General features: G+C 37.5%; 3 protein-coding genes across 6 annotated transcripts; all 3 read right to left on the reverse strand.

Annotated features, from left to right (window-relative positions):
• Positions 1-1128: 1128 nt before the first annotated feature.
• On the reverse strand, positions 1129-2780 carry LOC111595630. The gene is made up of 3 exons (XM_023309443.2): positions 2431-2780; positions 1416-2369; positions 1129-1349 (listed from the first exon to the last, which is right to left on the reverse strand). The coding sequence occupies exons 1-3, from the start codon at positions 2504-2506 to the stop codon at positions 1318-1320; spliced, it is 1062 nt and encodes a 353-aa protein (XP_023165211.2). The 5' UTR covers positions 2507-2780; the 3' UTR covers positions 1129-1317.
• A 364-nt stretch (positions 2781-3144) lies between these two features.
• Positions 3145-5419, reverse strand: LOC111595445 (sideroflexin-1-3). Of its 3 annotated transcripts, none has more exons than XM_023309183.2 (6): positions 5257-5419; positions 4284-4655; positions 4037-4154; positions 3813-3974; positions 3602-3729; positions 3301-3545 (listed from the first exon to the last, which is right to left on the reverse strand). In XM_023309183.2, exons 2-6 carry the CDS (start codon positions 4594-4596, stop codon positions 3301-3303), a joined length of 966 nt encoding a protein of 321 aa, XP_023164951.1. In that variant the 5' UTR covers positions 4597-4655; positions 5257-5419. The 3 variants fall into 3 exon arrangements, with proteins under 3 accessions (XP_023164960.1, XP_023164951.1, XP_023164942.1); XM_023309174.2 differs by lacking the exon at positions 5257-5419 and adding an exon at positions 5097-5250; XM_023309192.2 differs by lacking the exon at positions 5257-5419 and having other exon boundaries at positions 3145-3545; positions 4284-4596.
• A 4119-nt stretch (positions 5420-9538) lies between these two features.
• On the reverse strand, positions 9539-15992 carry LOC111596467 (probable sodium/potassium/calcium exchanger CG1090). Of its 2 annotated transcripts, none has more exons than XM_023310723.2 (8): positions 15566-15992; positions 12699-12908; positions 12394-12640; positions 12048-12337; positions 10556-11531; positions 10174-10362; positions 9928-10117; positions 9539-9867 (listed from the first exon to the last, which is right to left on the reverse strand). In XM_023310723.2, the coding sequence occupies exons 1-7, from the start codon at positions 15566-15568 to the stop codon at positions 10107-10109; spliced, it is 1926 nt and encodes a 641-aa protein (XP_023166491.2). In that variant the 5' UTR covers positions 15569-15992; the 3' UTR covers positions 9539-9867; positions 9928-10106. The 2 variants fall into 2 exon arrangements, with proteins under 2 accessions (XP_023166491.2, XP_023166499.2); XM_023310731.2 differs by lacking the exon at positions 15566-15992 and adding an exon at positions 13664-13838.
• Between the last annotated feature and the right edge of the window lie 1801 nt (positions 15993-17793).

The raw sequence follows: 17793 nt of genomic DNA on the forward strand, positions 1-17793 counted from the left end.
GCGCCGCACCGTACAAAAGCATTTGATAAAAAGCTTACAAAAAGCTTTATAAGCTCTCGCTCACACCCCTTAACAGTTAGCGCCCACACAGTGCATCTCATTTGTCACTAGTGCTATGCTGCTCGCACGCCCAGCTGCTCCTTCGCTTTGGGCTCAAGCTCTCCGTGTTCACTTCAGTTTTGTTGTTACTTTTGCAGCTTGGTTTGCGCTTTGTAGACGTCACCAATTTTGTTGACCTGCTGCTAATGCCTCCTACCATATTTTGTATTCCCTGTATACCATATTCCTCTCGCTCCTAAGTGACTCTTGTTGCCTATTCTGTTTTGTTTTTTTTTCGACTGCTCGGCTTGTTGCTCGGCTGCGATTGGCTTATGCTGCGCATTGCCAACATATGGCAGCATACTTTATGTTCTAGATTCATTGCATTTTGTAAAAGCCAGTATATACGCACTCATATATATGCACCCATGTATGTATGTCTGTATATTTATACTTACGAGTGGATGTATTTGTGAATTGGTTCTTACGCGAATAATAGCTGAAAAGAGCTTCAACTTTGACCTTAGCCTCAATCAAATGGCGTTTGCCCGAAAGCCCGCATTAAGTCGTTCAAAGAGTTCCAGCTTCTGTCAACGTAAACTGCAGCTTGCTGCCCCTTTCAAAGGTCAGTTATTAACATGCATTTCCACGTAAAATACATTTAATGAACGAAAATGAATAAAGTATAAAAAATCATCAAAATCAGATCAGTGTAGCATCATTTCAAGCATTCGACTATAAACTTATATATTAAAATTATATAAGGACTTGTGATAAGAAAGTAATCAGATTAACACATAAAATTAATGGTAATTGGTTCCTTTTACCAACTAAAACTTGCATTTTATTCACTTTGTCATTGATTTTTTTATAATCTGCATTCTAATCAGCTTTCGCAATAAGAGTGGGGCACCTGACATTAATCAGATAAGCATTAATTGCTCTATCATGTGCATTGGTCCTTTTCCAATGGCACCACTTTCGCAAATCTCTAATCTCGAACATATGGTGCGCATCCTGTAAGCACGCCGTAAGCGATGCAATTAGTTCGATAGCAATTCAGCAACTATAAATTAAAATTAACTTTTAATTGAGCTTCAGTTCTAATTACATAAGTATCTTAAGGCTATATGGATTAAGTTAACGTATACATGTACAATGACAAAAAAAAAAAGAATGAAAAAGGCGGGCGAAACTTTTTGCGCATCACATTCGGTACTGATAGATGGGAAGCCGTTGGACCATTTTATTGTGGGCGTAAGCACATTGTCTAAGGCTTTACTGCCGTCTGCCAAAGAGATTGCTCCTTGCTAAAAGTACATATACACATATACACATTAGAAATGGATTTGTTATAGAAAAGCTGCAGCATTTACCATTCGATGTAGCCGGGGAGAGAGCATGGCTGCTGACATGACGTTTAATACGTGGCGTATCGCTAGAGGAAGCAGTAGAGATTGTATTTGTGGTAACGACACAATCGGCTGCCTTACTAGGCATTGACTTATACCGTTGCAAAGAGGTACGCGACTTTTTGGGCTGCGTTGCCTCAAGCATGGCCTCGTCGAGAGCGATAAACCAATCCTCAGTTTCGCTCTCATCCTCCAGAAACTTCATATAGAAGGAACTCTGTTTCTCATTATTTACCTTGGAATGACTCGTGGGCGTGGTAGCAGCCGGCGCTATGTTCGGCTTCACCAACTTTGACTCCAATTGCTGTGAGGCTTCTAGCAAAAAGCAATCTGTGTCAGAGTCATTAAGAAAATCTATCAATGCAGGGTCCGCAACAGCTTGGGTTGCAGTTTTTTTGGAGATATTTGTTGCAGCAGTTTCTGTTGCTTCTGGCGCTGCTATTTGTTGATCCAACTGTCTGTGCAGTTTGTCGCAACGCTCCCTGAGCAGCTCGTGGTCACGTATTTGCTGCGCCCGCCATTGTCTGTTATCCAACTGTTTGCGCTTGTGCTCATTGACGGCATCTGCACGCACCTGTTTACGTCTATCCCTCCGCTTGCACGCATTTGGTCCAAACTCTTCCGAATCAAAGCCGCTGTCTGAAGTAATGTTTACGTTATCACGACGACCATTGTTATCGCACTGCCAGCGCCAGCTGACTTCCGGGCTGCCGGTGACTAAAGTCTGCGAAAACAAGCAACTGGGCGAAAGGCTGTTCTGCTGCGAGAAATCCAAGCTGTCGTCTAGTGTATGAATCTTTTTGTTAGGCGGCGTGCTCTCCACATTATGGGAAATCCTCACACTTGGCGAACAAGGAGAACCTCTATCGTTAGCAGCTTCATGAGTTGCGCTGGCGCAAACGCGACTCTGTGGAGAGGCTGAAATTGAAATATTCATATATTCCACTTGTTACTTAACAAATAAGCATTTTCGACATACCACTGTGTCGCTTGTGCAGTAATCTGTTGCTGAGCGTAAGCGACCGTCTTTTGTTTATAATTGGTGTGTTTTCCATTTAAACTTATTTCGTTCATTAATTTAAAACATTGACTGGCTGCGTGATAAAATGCGCTCAATTCATTCGTTTTTGGTATTTTTTGGTGCTAGGAAATAATTTGATATCGATAGGCACGGTTGACTTAAATCAGCTATCGATGAATGACGATTTTTTAAAATACAATGGCGCCCATATGTATATATGTATTTCAGATTCAAAATTTACTGTCATTTCACGTTTAAAACGATGTATAATACATATTTCAATGTTATTAAGAAACTACTAGCTTCCTTTTTTCTTCACCAGTCATTAGTTTCACTTGAGAATTATAGTAAATGATATACATATAACTGCTATACATTGAGTTGGCTTAGCATTTTCAGTATCAAACTAAGTTAGCTGTCAGAAAGCTGATTGTTATATCACTACACAACTATTACCGCCAATTTACTTATTTATAAAATTTTAAGTAGACAATTCTATATTCACACAATTTATTAACAATATTTTATATATGAGAAATTCATGATTCATAATAATCAATACATGTTATTACTTATTCAATTGATGCAAATCAGTGGCTCAGCATTTAACCAATTTATATCCTTTATATATTTCAATTAATCAACACAATTTATGAGGTTTGCAACTTAGAAATAATTTTGCTTTAAGATATTAATATAATTTTAAATGCACTTTGGATAGGTGACTAAAGACTTACATATATTTATTGTCCACTAAACATATTCAAAGTACATCAATTAAAAATTTGTGCTTCACTTTCCATCTTTTTTACTAGAATTTCAAACGGCCTACAAGCCTTTGTTATACCAAACTGTATCCAAGTCAGGACGCTCTTTCTTTATCCGGTCACGTACTTCTGATTCGAGCCTATCCACTTTGATAGCAGCACGCTGACTGAAGAACGCACAGCCCAAGGGTGTGGCAAAGATCAGAATAAAGCCACAGAAGACCGTCTGAATTGGGGCATTGGATCTGGGGTATTTCTTCAAAAAACCATTCTTCTCCAATTTGTTCATCAATAGGGGCGTCATTGCTATCAGCAAAAGTTACTGTAGATATATGTTTATATTAAGTAAATCTGAGACTTACTCATTCCAGGAATAGCCATAGAAATTCGACTGATCACAACAGCTGAAATTCCAACCATGGCGGCCTTTTTCGAAATTCCTACTTCCTTGTTCTTTTCATCCAAAAGAACGACTCCATTGCGTAGCTCCCTGTTGAATACAATAGTTTTAATTGTGATATTCGTTATCCTCAATGGGATATAAATAATTATATATCTGTAATGTTTACTTACTGCATTCGCATACAAGGGATATTGATGCAATTTGCGGCTGCCACTGCGACCAGTGGCACCAAGCGCCCGAAAATAGGGCTCATATTTTTGGTGGCCCGGTTGAGCGAGAGTGCTGTAGCCAAAGCACCGCCCGTTGCTAGGCAGTAGGAGGTAAGCAGTTGTCTGTGTGCATAATAATAATACAAATCGGGTACTATAAAGCAATCTTTCCTAGAGAAACCTACGATTGACTAATTGGAGAAGTGCCCGAACGGTTTGTATAGTTGACAATGGCGTTAAATGTTTGATTGAACCACTGCCAGAAGATAACAGCGCGTGTGGTTTTATAGAAGGTCATCATGCCTAAATGAGAGCAACGACAAAATGTAGTTATTTATCAATCAAAGCGCGGAAACGAATAGTTGATGTTCGCAAATTAAAGCGAAACATAGCCAACCTTAAGGGCCGAAGGGGATACTAGCGTATACTTACCGGCAGTTATAAACGTGTTCATAGGCATCTGAGCCGACATCCGTCCCACGATGATCTGCTTCTCACCCGTCTCTGGATGATGCGCCGAGTCATATAGATACTTGGCCTTCCACACCTCGTCGAGAGTTATGCCACTAGGCAATGGTTGGTTGGAGCGATACTTGGTGACTATTTCACGAGCCCTCTGCAGCTGCTCATCGGTGGCGAATAAGTTCAGAGGGTTGGTGACCAAAAAAAAATGCTTAGCACGCCCAATATAGGTGCTCTGATCAAACTTTGGCTTGTCAATATCCACACGAGGTAATCCAGACATGGTTTTAATTTTTATTCGACTGGGCTCCTTGTCTAAAAGATGTTTTTATATGCACCCCGCTGCAAAGATAAGCATTGATATTTTAATTATACTAGATATATTCGCCATAATTCAAAAGAATTGATAACATAATTAATACTATATCTCAGCGCGCTAAGAAATTAAACAAACAGTTGCTGGCCCGCTTATCACTTGTCCGTCTGACCCAGCCTACCGCTAATCTCCGACAAGCTTCATCTACATATGTGGGCATACATATATGAATGTATGCATACATTTATATATGTATGTATACTATGAGAAGTGCTCGTCAGCGATTATGCAGTCAAACAAAATATTAACTGGGTTATATAATTACTGTATAGCAATCATAAATGTGTAATGTTGAAAAATCTATAATGTCATATCGCTATGTGCCGAACACACAGCTGATTTCAGTATTAACAAATTGGGTTCTACGCCCGTCCGACTGGAGAACAGGTTGCGACATCAACACTTACACACACGGCGATTGTATGTTTGCGAGAGTGCGCGCGAGTGTGTTTGGAGATTGCGGTTCTTCAAGTTTTATACGCGAACGCCTTCTACACACACAAACGCACACACACAGTCAAGCACATTCAAGCGTCCCACTTCCTCGCACTTTGGCAGTGAACTTACGACTGAAATGCACGACAAAAACTTCAACGCCGCTGCTGCTACCAGGGAAAGCTGTCGTCAACAAGCTGGTGCTCCAGCAAGCTTTCTACACCGTCTGGCAAAGTAAAAAAGCTGTGTCAAGCTACTTGTAAATCTAAATCTGAATGAAAATGAAAAATTTAGCACCTAAAGTGCTTGAAAAAAACAAAAGCCTACTTGTTAGAGCTTGGCCTTTTTAGTATCGACAGCATATGTACCTAAATATCAAAATCAGAATGAATAGTTTTGCAGATTTAAAGATTTCTTTCATTAATTATTTATTACCTAGTGTATTGAGTCTTTGATAACTAAAAGTATAATGTAAAATAGCACGTTAAAACATTTTTTAAAACAATCATACAATGACCTTTCTATATTCGTAGAGACCAAAAAGCGTATTCAATATTCAGCATTGCAAACATTACTTTCCCCACGCAAATGCCTTCTTCTGTTTTTTGTTTACCTTTCCATTGCCTGAACGTCGCGAGCGAAAGCTTTTTTGTCTGCGCAGCTTATAAGCAGTTGGGCTCGTACGCTTCGAAAGCTTTTAAGGTAGCCGGTTGTACCCTTACCGCATCGTAAGATGTTAGTTAACTTACAAATCACCTTCAATAATTTATGTATGTTTCATTTAATAAAATGTCTTGTATTATTGGTGTATTCCCCCAAATTTATTTTCAACACATTGATATTTTATTGTACATTTCACGCTTGATTATTGAAATACATACTCATATGTACCCTTGTCTGATAAAACTCAATTAATTACAATTTTCCAGGTACACTGACCGGGGGTGTGAAAAATCGAAATCGGGTAAAATGATGTCTCTAATAGTGAAAGAGGTATAATCATCAGAGAAATTATACAAAGATCGCCGTTATCTTCTCTAGAAATATGAACGGCAATTCGGGCAATTGCGACTTGTTATAAACTATTAGTTTATGACTATTAGTTTATGAATACCATTACCACTATGAATTACAGACCAGACAACTCGAAACTCATTTATGGATTTGCGTGTGTATATTCATTTATTTTTTAAATCCATTAATAGACTAAACATAACATCAACAGTTGTGTATATTAGCAATAGTTATTATGTTTCTTCTTTCACCAATAAATGTAATTATTTGTTTACCATTAAATATTTGTCATATCAATAAATAAATATTTATGCATATGTTTGAAGAATCTTTTAAGTTTTTGCAAACAATTATAGTCATAGTTAACACAAATGATAGATGTATATAATAGCATAGATGACATTTATTGTACATTCTTGTAGGTCTGTATACATGTATGTCTGTACATATATACTATATCTAGGCGTATATGTATATATATATATATATGTTTAAAGCGTGTGTGTGTGAGTGTCTGTCGGTGTGTGTGTGTTTCTGTTTGCCTTTTCAGTAAAGTCCTTTAACGTTTCCACTTCAATATATTTAGTTATATAGGTATAACTATTATTATGCATACATCATTCATATACAACATTTGCACAAAGTAACACGAAATATAATATATTTGATTTGATTCGATTTAGTTTGAAGATATTTAAAAGTAAATTGAATAAAATATTTCATATCTGGGTAAATACATTTTTAACGATATTTCAACTGTATTTTTGCTGCTGTTAAATTTAAATTGAGCTCCTAATTGAAATAGTTAATTGAAATACTTAACGATCTTGCCAACAATTGAAGTTTAGTTCTTGGTATATGTTAATTTGAAGAGTGATGTAATAGCTACGTATGTATAGGGTTTCTTGCATATCAATCAAACATCCTTTCCAAACATGGATTGCCTATTTACTTGTAACCCATCAAACAATTAACAACTTTACGTTTGATAATATGCTTCTAGTATATGTGGGTATTGTTAAAGTATATATGTATGTATGTATGTATATGTATGTATCTATTTATGAGTTGTATTATGTATATTTGTAGCTGACAATATTTCATTGAGTGGGGAAGAACATTGTACTTGAGAAATGCCCATAGAAGCATTTTTTTTAAATATATATAGTTTTCTTTTGTTTCTTTAAATCGGAGAATGTATGTATGTATGTAAGTATGTATAACAATTATGTATGCATATGTTTGTGGGAGTTTACAATAGGCGATTGTTCGTACATTTATTGTTTTGGTTTAACTTTAGTTTTATGATTTCAAGTAGTTTCAAGGAAGTTTTCAATATTCTTTTGATTTTGAGGATTTTAGTTACTCCTATTTCACATCGGCGCCATCAACATATCTAGACAACTTAGCGCTCTCTGTGTCGTAAATGTATGTATATATATAGTGCATACACTATATATAACATGTATATCAGCATATTTATGTATACTGTTTGTTTCTTTATGTTTTGTATAAATAGGTTTATATAACTACATAAATGTTTTGAGCGCGTCCATTTTATATAGCAGTGCAGTGCTCACTATGTAAGTTCGTTTTGTATCTTTATGTTATATATATATATATATATATATATATATATAAGTGTGTGTGTGTGTTTATATGTATATGTGGGCTGTATGTGTATGTATGTATGTCTTATACTTTGCTTGCAGCTAAATTATCATACTGATTCAGTGTCATATCATGTCTACCATTATCAGGGATTAATACGACTGCCACTGCTTATGTGTGGGCTAACAAATCTACCAAAGCATAAACCTAAATGTTTAACCAGTCGCTAAACGTGGCCTCCCGGCCACTAGCGAATCGTGTTTAATAGTTTGTTGCAAACACCTCTCAAATCCAAACAATAGTTTATAATAAAGTATAAAAATATTTAACATTATTATTAACGTATGTGGTTTAATACCATTAAATGCACCACCGTTAAACAGCATTTAAGAACGATATCATTTAGTTTAAGTTTATGGTTTTTTATCATGTAATAACAAAATATGTCCATTCAGGAAGTAATTGAATAATTTTAACATATATATCTTTAAATGATATTCATGATGAACTGATTTAGTAATCAAGCGAAAAATAAGATGAAAGAAAATCTACCTAAAATTAAAGCTTCATTTATTATAAATATTTCATCGTTTTCCTATGCTTTTTAAAAAATATATAAAAATATCCTGGTTATGATTTAATATAGATAGGTACGAGTCCTTGAAATTAGGCCGTTGACTGTGATCTCTGTCATATGTTGTCTGTAAACGTGTTTTCCTCTTATGCATTTCGCTGTTGAACGGTGGTAGTTAGCTTTAAATTATATATATATATTCGAGTTAAGTTCGACATTTAACAATTTATACACAGAGGGCTAAAATATATTATTATCGCTTTATTGAGTGCGTTGTTTGGTTAACTATTATACAATTTTTGATTTTTGTATATTTTTTGCTTATCATTTGTTTGGTTTTGCTTTGCTTTCACTGATATATTTATTTAACGAAAACTAAAATTAAAAATAATAATAATGAGAATGTTTAATATACTGGTAAAAATTCCACAAATATGTATAAATATGCGCGTGTACGTAATTTGCACCAAAAATTGACTATAAATTTACATTATTAGAATTATAAATTTTGTATACATATAGAATTCATATATTTACAGTAAAAAATTGACGCCATTAATTGCTATTAAGTTAAATACGTTTGAAATGTTAAATACATATATTTGTTTATATTTATGTGTTTACTATTGGCATCATTTTAACATTGTGGTCGTATGTGTCGAAACTCAGGACGTTTATTTATCAATATTGTAAATTTAATCGTAAAAAATATGTTATTTTTTATTTTCGTTTGTGTTAATGCTTTAAAATATACCTACATAAATATAAATATTTATTTATTTATCTAGTTTCTTTTAAATAGATTTATATGGTGTAAGTATAACAATAAAATAGCAACAGAATAAAACAAATACAAATGCGTTGGCAAAGAATGCTCGACTAGGAAATGCTCTATACAAAGTTTGAATGGCGGAATATATCAAACAGGTCGATAAAAATATGTCTAAAAGCCTTGTTTAGGCTGTTGAAATTACATTTAGATAATAACGGGTAAAAAATCAGTTAATTTTAAACTTAAAACATGCATTAAAATTCGTTGACATTTTCAAATTGGCTATGTAATATTATTACGTAATTTTGCGATTCGTTTAATCTAAGATTACCAAAATTTCAGTTATGCAGCAGCAGCCAAAAAGATTTAAAATATGAAATTTAGAGAAACTTACAAACCAAACAACATTTTCATTTTAGTTAACTTAAAAATCGATGCCTATATTTTAACATATTTTTTAAATCTGTGTGAGTGTATTTTCCATCTGAAATTTTGCGTTGTTCCTTTTCTATTATTTAGTTGTTGTTCCATTAAACCGTGGCAACAAATATCATTTGTTGTTTTGCATTTTAATTGTACTAAATATTATACAATTCTCCCTATCTAAAGTGCTATATGCATATAATTGTTGTATATGGAGTTGGATTCATTTTTATCTTTTTCCTAAATATGCATCTTTTAAATATATATCGTCCATAGATATATTTCATATTTTTCTTTCATTTTGGTGCATGTAAAAATCCATGTAAAACGCACATTTGAGTAATATTTACTTGAAATAAGAATATATATATTTATATATATATATATATATTTGTATTCATGTTCTTACTGGGACACCTTGTTGTTGCTATAGTTATGCTTATTGAATTGATGTATATATGGCTATATATATACCAATTGTATATATATTTTTAGGTATTTGTATATGGTACTCGTAATTGGTGCTGGTGATGCGAATCTAAGTGCGTCTGTTATTTATGGTTATACGATCATATTGTATTCAGTTGTTTAGTACGTGCCTGTAAAAGGAAGTATTTCAAGTATGGAAAATAACGTTATGCGACGTGGTACTCACTGGCACACTCTGGTGGGTTCATGTAACCAAAGACGTTCATCTCATAGAGCGACGCCAGCGTTATGAAAAATAGATACCAGAGCATGAGTATTATGCCCAAACGCTTATCCAACTTCCAGCCATTCAAATGCGTTGAGAGTATCAAGAAGACGACGGTGGAGAATAGCGAGAGGGTGGAATAAGCCAGACCTATAAGTAAGAGCTCTCAGTGCATTACTATACTGAAGTCTTTGTATGCAGCTGCGGCTACACCATCTAAAGTCGACTACAACACAGTTAAAGACACATGCTAGGCATACCACAAAACTGAACAGCATTACGACGACGTTTTCAAGCACTAACTTAGAGAGAGAGAGAGAGAGAGAAGGAATATCATACATACCCTTGGATATAACATTGACGTGCGAGCCGGGTTTGATAATGGCCGTTTGTATGAACCATGGAAGACCTAAGCACACTAGTATATCAAAGACATTAGAGCCAATTGCATTCGATACGGCCATGTCGCCGTAGCCCTCTTTGATAACGGCTATTGAGCTTAGGGCATCAGGCACAGAAACGCCAGCAGCTACGAACGTCAGACCCATCACTGTATCTGGTATAGCCAGCGTGGACCCAATCACTGTTATCATCCAGACCATAAAGTAAGAGTAAAAGGAGATCCAAATCATCGACAGTAGAAACGTGAACGGATACCAGTTGCGATACTGTTGCTGTCGGCAATCCGGCATGGTCTTCTTGCATAGATAGTGTATCGGATAAACCACATACCAGGCAATTAGGGCTGGCTGGCCGCCCTCAGTGGGTCGCAGCAATGGATCGGGGCGTGGCTCACGTTGTTTATCTGTCGACTTGTAGTATTCAATGCCAGCCGGATTGGCCGCAACCTGAGTTTTGGCCGATGTGGCTGCAGCTTCCCCTGTAACCACAGATTCCGGCTGATCGGCATTGTAGGCCATATTTTCCTGACCCTGGTTAAACTGATTCATGCCCCAATCGTCTACCGGCGGCTGGCTTGGCCTAGCACTGACAGTCATGGCCTGCGGCTGAGTCTGACCCTCCTCTCCCCAAGCAGCATTCGGATCCCAGCTGGCATTAGGATCGTTGTAGCTCTGATAGTCGCCCTGTGTCGATGGCTGTGGTTGCTGCTGAGGACTTGTTTCGGTTTCCTTTGGCTGTGTGCCCTGAGTGTATGAGCTTTCGGGCACATTCTTATAAGTAACCAATGCCGATTGCTCCTCCTTGCTAGGCAGCTTAAAAGGCAGATTTAAGCTCAGAGCCCAGCGTTCCAGCTCCGTATTGAAATGCAAGGCAATGCAGTAGCCCACATAGCACAGTAGCATTACCACAGATTCGAACTGTAAAATATCAAGATTTCAACTATATAATATACATATGTATATATTTTCCAATTTTGGCTGATATATTGGATTTCAAAATAATTAACGAAATCAATGGCCTTGGATTTGCCATTCCAAATGGGTGGACTATTTAATTTATGCCTGAAAAATTGTTCATTCTAGTTTTAATATTTTTGAAGATATAGTTTCCTTAGTGAAATATTTTTTGATCAATCTATAAAAGAAGTGATATTAGAAGGATCTTCAAACTAAATAGAAGAACGTAAACAAAATTTCTTTAAAACAATGTTTTGATCCTAGGGAAGTGAATAATTAAATGTGTATCGAGATCTACGAGTTCATACAGACAGATAGACGGATATATATAATAAAAATGTGTCCGTTACATATACTTGCCACACAACTAGTGTACCCCTATTTGCCTATTTAAATAGATGTAAAACTTAGTTCATATAAACAAGCTTTAAGTTTTCGTCTTATGTCTTGATTCACGCTGCTATATTATGTACTTACGCAAGAGATGACATCATTAAAGATGATTATCAGCATGACCAATATGGACACGCAGTAGAAGAAGCAATCGCGGACAAGTGGCCACCAGTTCAGCTGGCAAACGGTGCCGGAACACAGGGCACAAACCGAAATAACAAACATGATGTTGAACACCGCCGAGCCAATGACACCACTGATGCCAATGTCGTCCTTGGCAAAGAAAACACCAATGACAACGGTGGCCAGCTCTGGAGCTGAGCTGCCGGCGGCCATAAATGTGGCGCCCGCCACATCCGGAGACAGCTTAAGCTCTGCAAAGACTCATATTGATGAAGGACTTAAAGTGATATATTAGTTTTGAGCATACCCTCGCACAGCCTATCCAGACTGGCCACAAAGTACTCGTCACACACAATGGCCAGACCAAAGAACGTATAGATGGCCACAAGAATGTGTAAGATGAGTCCACCATGTTGTCGCGCCCATTTGTTCATTAACGGCTGTGGAAACTGCTCGATAGCCGGCGGCGTACAATTTTCTCGTTTGGCTCGCCAAGTCGGCACAGCTCCATGTATGGGAGTGGCCATGGTTGTCTCCGGCATTGCATCACTCCTCTAATAAAAATAATGCGAATAAGTACTCCAACTTGAAAGAATCATCCGCACTGCTTACCTCGCTAGTCTGAAGAGAATTGGGTGTGGTAATCTCATTGTCAGTCTCAAAGTCAGCATCGGCTGCTTCAGGCAGGCTGCCCACGTCAAGTGGAATATCCGGAGTATCCTTTTCATCGCCCTTCGCCGAGTAAACGCTTACGCAGTAGTAGATTAGGAATAATAATCCCATGTTCCACATGCGCGCGCGGCGGGAGCGATGGCGTACGATCTAAGTGGAAAGTGTTAAGCAAATGCATTAGATGTACATTCAGGTCTTATTTAACTTGTTGTTGTTGCTGCTGCCGCTTAATGCTTGAGGCAGCTTAAGCGCCCCACTAAGTACACAAATCGTGACAAAGAGAGAGCTGCAGAGACAATGAAGCTTATGTGCTCCACATAGATGTCTCAACGCCTGCAGGTGTTGTCTCTGAAATGGTTTAAGGTAGACACACACACACATACGCAGACTGTTGGAAGACTAATACATGTACTTAATGCTTGGTTAACAAGCAGTGAGCACGCTGCGCTGCCAATTGCTCAACTATTAAATACCCAATATTTAGCGTTGGCTGAATAGGTTAATTCAACTGTTAATCTATAACAGATATATAACATCTAGACGTATTCATTTTAATTAATTAGTTAGCAAATATATTTAAATATGTAAGATTTATAACACATATGTTAAAAGTTGATTTTCTCACTGAATAATGAATATATACCGAAAGCCTCAAGCAGTTGCAACTAAGATATGTATATATGTTTATGTTAAAATTAATTATAATTAGTTTATATTGACCTAAATACTCTCAACAGCTTATCACGTTGAAACTTCATTATTCAATATTAATTTTGTAGTTTTAGAGTTTTGTAATGAAAATGATTATAATCTGTTGCTAATACCAATTGAACTACCCAATATTGTACTGGATATTAAGAAATGGCTTCCGTGCCAGAACATTATATCTGAGTATGTATGTTTACCGTTGGTTTGTGCGCGTGGCAAGCTTATAAGGTTTATTGCCACAACGTCTGCCTCAAGCTAGTTTTGTTGCAGGCATCAACTAACTTGAAATTTGATACAAACTACGCCTGGGCTGGGCCTGGGCCACTCTGAGATAAGAGCGAACGGAAAACAATAATAATAAGTGCAACGACTGCAGCCGGCTTTTGTGGCTAACTAAGTGGGCCCGTTCTGTTCGCTGTCACGTCGTCTAACAATACGAGTGCTCATAGCCGTGGCTTATATCGCATCTAGTTTTTAACTGGCATGAAATCTAATATTACAATAATATTACCGTGACAGCTGTTGCAGTTGTTGACAATTGCAGCAGCAAGTTTTCAATAAATTTGAGTCGTCACCGAATACCTAAAGGGGCTTAATCTAACCCGAATGAGTGCTAGACGTGGGACTAATAACAACTGACAATTAGTCAGACCTACTTATCCATAATTAAATGAAAGCTTAATTATAAAAAAAAAATTTAATTAAACTAAAGGCAACGGATTCAGCTGTGCTAAACTAGTCTGCGGCCTCATTGTCGCAGCACCTATTTTAGACTTCGATTTGTTTACCCAACCAATTAAATGAGCACATACACATACTCATATAAATACATACGTATATACGCACATTCACAATCTGTGACACGTTTGCCAGCCGATAAGCGGACAGTAAACAAATCCAAGAGCTGACGCTGGTTAGAAATGGAGCATGGAGAAGGCAGTTTGCACCGCCAACAACTGCTGCATACTTTTCGAGACGCCACACACATGCATAGATATATATATATATATTTATATATATATATGGCTATACTTGTACATATGACATCATGTGCTTTCCCTCAAACTTCCTTGACAGAATGCGCAAATCGTGACACAAACTACATAAGCGACAACAACAATAAATGTCATTGAATAAATTTGTGTAGCATTACAGCCATTTGTTGGCTATTGACAACTGATGTTGTTGTTGTTGTTTCTGTTGTTGCTGCTGCTGGTCTGATAACAGAGTAAATTTGACGCAAATGGCAGAAGCACAGAGTGCGAGAGAGCAAATGAAAGTTTTCACCACAAAAGACGAGCTCGAATTCAACCGCCGGGGTGAGAGTAGCAAAAGGAACAGCGTCGTTGGCGGCTCCGTCAGCTGCGGCGTCTGGCTGGCTGGGTGGCTGACTGCTGGCTGGCTGCTGGCTTACAAAGCCACCACTCTACGAGTTACGGTGGCTGGGTAGCCCAGCTCCACAGGCAAAACATACAGCGCCTTGTGGGCCACTCGGTCATGCCGCACAATATCGATTTGCTGGCCGACCCGCCGCCGTCGCCTCTGACAGCCCACGAGCCTTAACTCATACGCGCCGTTGGCTAAGGTTGCAAATGCTGCTGCTGGTGTGGGAGTCAGTATGTGTGTGCGAGCTTGTTAGTTACAGCTACAGTTACAGTTATAGCTGGCGTGGATGCTGCAGCAACATCTTATAAAAATAAATGGCTCTGCTAGCTAAATACTCATGTAGATGTAGATGTAAATGGAAATGATGGAAGGAAGCATCTACCAGGCTGCTGGCTTTGTAGTTGCCGTTGGGTGTCCGGGCTTACATCATATTTTTCTTAACGTCTCAAAACAATAGATAGCAGCCCCATCCCCACGGTCGAAAGCAAAAGTGATGAAGGCTACTAGCTTGTGTTTGAACCAGAAAACTTGAAAAGCGACAAACAATTGAAGGCTGTGGCAAAAATGCAATTGACTTGGTCTTGATATTGTAAACAATTTGTACATGGCATTTGTCGTTTACACCCATACACACAAATACGCACAGGCAAACACACACATACACATACACATGCGTAACAAAAATTTCATAATCGTTTTTCATTATTAATTACCATTTTTGACGTAATTTAAATGTTCAGTATAGCACTTTCAATAGTAAATTGAATATTTAGTCAGATGATGTGAAAATTTATTCACTCCTAGTTAGTTATTAATAGCTTGCAGTGTGGGTGTTGCGGAAAACAGATACAGAAGAAAACAGTTGCATTGGAAAACATCCAACGATATTGGCAAAGACGACTTTTTGGCCCACGGAGCACCTCCAATCACATTACTTATATTCCATTATTGTTTTCTCGGTTTTGGATTATTTAAGAACCATGCATATGAATTTATTTCGTTCGCGCACTACATAAAAGTTTGGCGTGTGTGTGTGGCTTGGATGTCACGGAGTGTACTGTGTGTGTATGTGTATGAGTGGGTGGTGTATGTGATTCGAAACGCGCACGAACAAGCAAAGCTTTGCTTTCGCCTGGCGAGACGGTTAAACGCAAACTGACAGCAGCAGCAATGTCGCAAAGTCTGCACCGTACTTTGATACACCAACTGCACTGAGAAAAATGACTGCAACTTCTGACAAAACAAACATATTCTTGTAAAAGCAAAAAAATACAAAGCCTTGACTTATAATTACTTATAATTTATAATTTTGCTGTTTAAGCCCTGGACCGTACAAAAATTAACTTGCAATTGTAAAAAAATAAAGCATTTAAAACTTAATTAACTTCAATGAATTCAGTTTATATCAGAGCAGGTTTTAACTATATTGCTTAGTTATCAAAAGAAACATAATTTTCAACTCCATTTTTTTCAATGTACGTAAAAGCGACGGCGGAAAATTCACCACAGCCGAGCGTCGAACAGACACGACTCACGAGTGCCAGGAAATGTGAAAGTTTTGCGCTCAGGAACTCGATGAGTGTGCGTGCGCGTTTATGGCCGTCACAGCGCCATCTAGGGGTAGCTTTTAAATTCGTTTGCGAAAGCTAATTAAAATTGATTTCACTAAAGTGATTCTGTAGCGGACTTCAAGCCTTGACTCGAAAATTACATTAGGCACAAACAATGGCCCGCTAGCCATATATATACAAATATATAAATCAAATGGTATCTATATATATTTGTTTGATTATTATTTATATGCGCCCTCCCCCGGCCGCAACGTCAAGTGTCGCCTGTGTTGCCTTTGCAAACAACAAACAAACGTTTGCGTTCAACGTCTCAGTTGTCGGAGTCGCAGCATTTGAAGTGCCGGCAAAGGACATCAATTGTCAGGATTTTGCCACATTATCCTTTACATTGCGGCCGAACAAACGAGCCGGCTCGTCTGAAGTGCAACGTGACATTGCTACATGCAGCACTCTCAGATCTCGCCGCCAAGAGGCCTTGCAAAAACAATGCAGGACTCTTGGCAAGTATAAAAAATTGCTCACACAATGACGAATTTACCTGTTGACACCTTCCAAAATAGACAATTCGGCTAATTAATAATGGGAGCCGTGGCTCTCAAACCACTCACAGATCTGACGCTTGCCTGCCATTCAATTGTAACAGGTTAGAATTATATGGCTCAATTACACTGCTACAAGAAAAACTGGTAGCTGGGAGAGTAGAAGGTGCAAAATTTGAAGAAAATTCCACAGAATTGCAGCGGCTGCATTGCTTTGAATTGACAGTCCAGTAAAGTGGAATTATGACTTTGATTCACCAATCAGAAAAGTAAATGAGCGGCTTAGCTGTGTATTGTGAATCTAACAACAATCCGGGTCCATGGGAAAAGTCAATTGCTACTATAAATAGGTCTTAAATCCAAGCTGATTGCCTTTTGCTAGTGTCCGATTAGTAAATCGATTGTCTTTTTAATTTTAGAAACTCAAATAAGAATTGTAATTATTGTAATAGGGAGAAAAATATAGCAAGTACAGTTAAGCTACTAAATATATTTAATTTTTAAATTTTAGCTTTACATCCAAAAGTGCTCTTACTGAAATAAATTAAGAACTCCTGAACTGCCACGTTCCCAGGAGGCGTATCTTAAAAATGTTACCACTTTTTTCACTTAACAGAAATAACGAAAAAAATGCATGTAACTTTCCTTAAGCATATCCCTATAAAAGTCTATCGTAATGCATGATCAAGCAGCATATCTAAATGATTGGGACACCCCTGTCAGCGGTACAGATCCTAGCTGATATTCTGAATGAATCCTTGAGCTCTGTAGGTGGCATCGCACATGCTTCACGCACGCCACTTTCTTAATGGGCAACTGAATTTCAAATTA

Source organism: Drosophila hydei, unplaced genomic scaffold (genome assembly GCF_003285905.1).
Source record: "Drosophila hydei strain 15085-1641.00,03,60 unplaced genomic scaffold, DhydRS2 tig00000063-arrow-pilon, whole genome shotgun sequence".
NCBI classification, from domain to species: Eukaryota; Metazoa; Arthropoda; class Insecta; order Diptera; family Drosophilidae; genus Drosophila; species Drosophila hydei.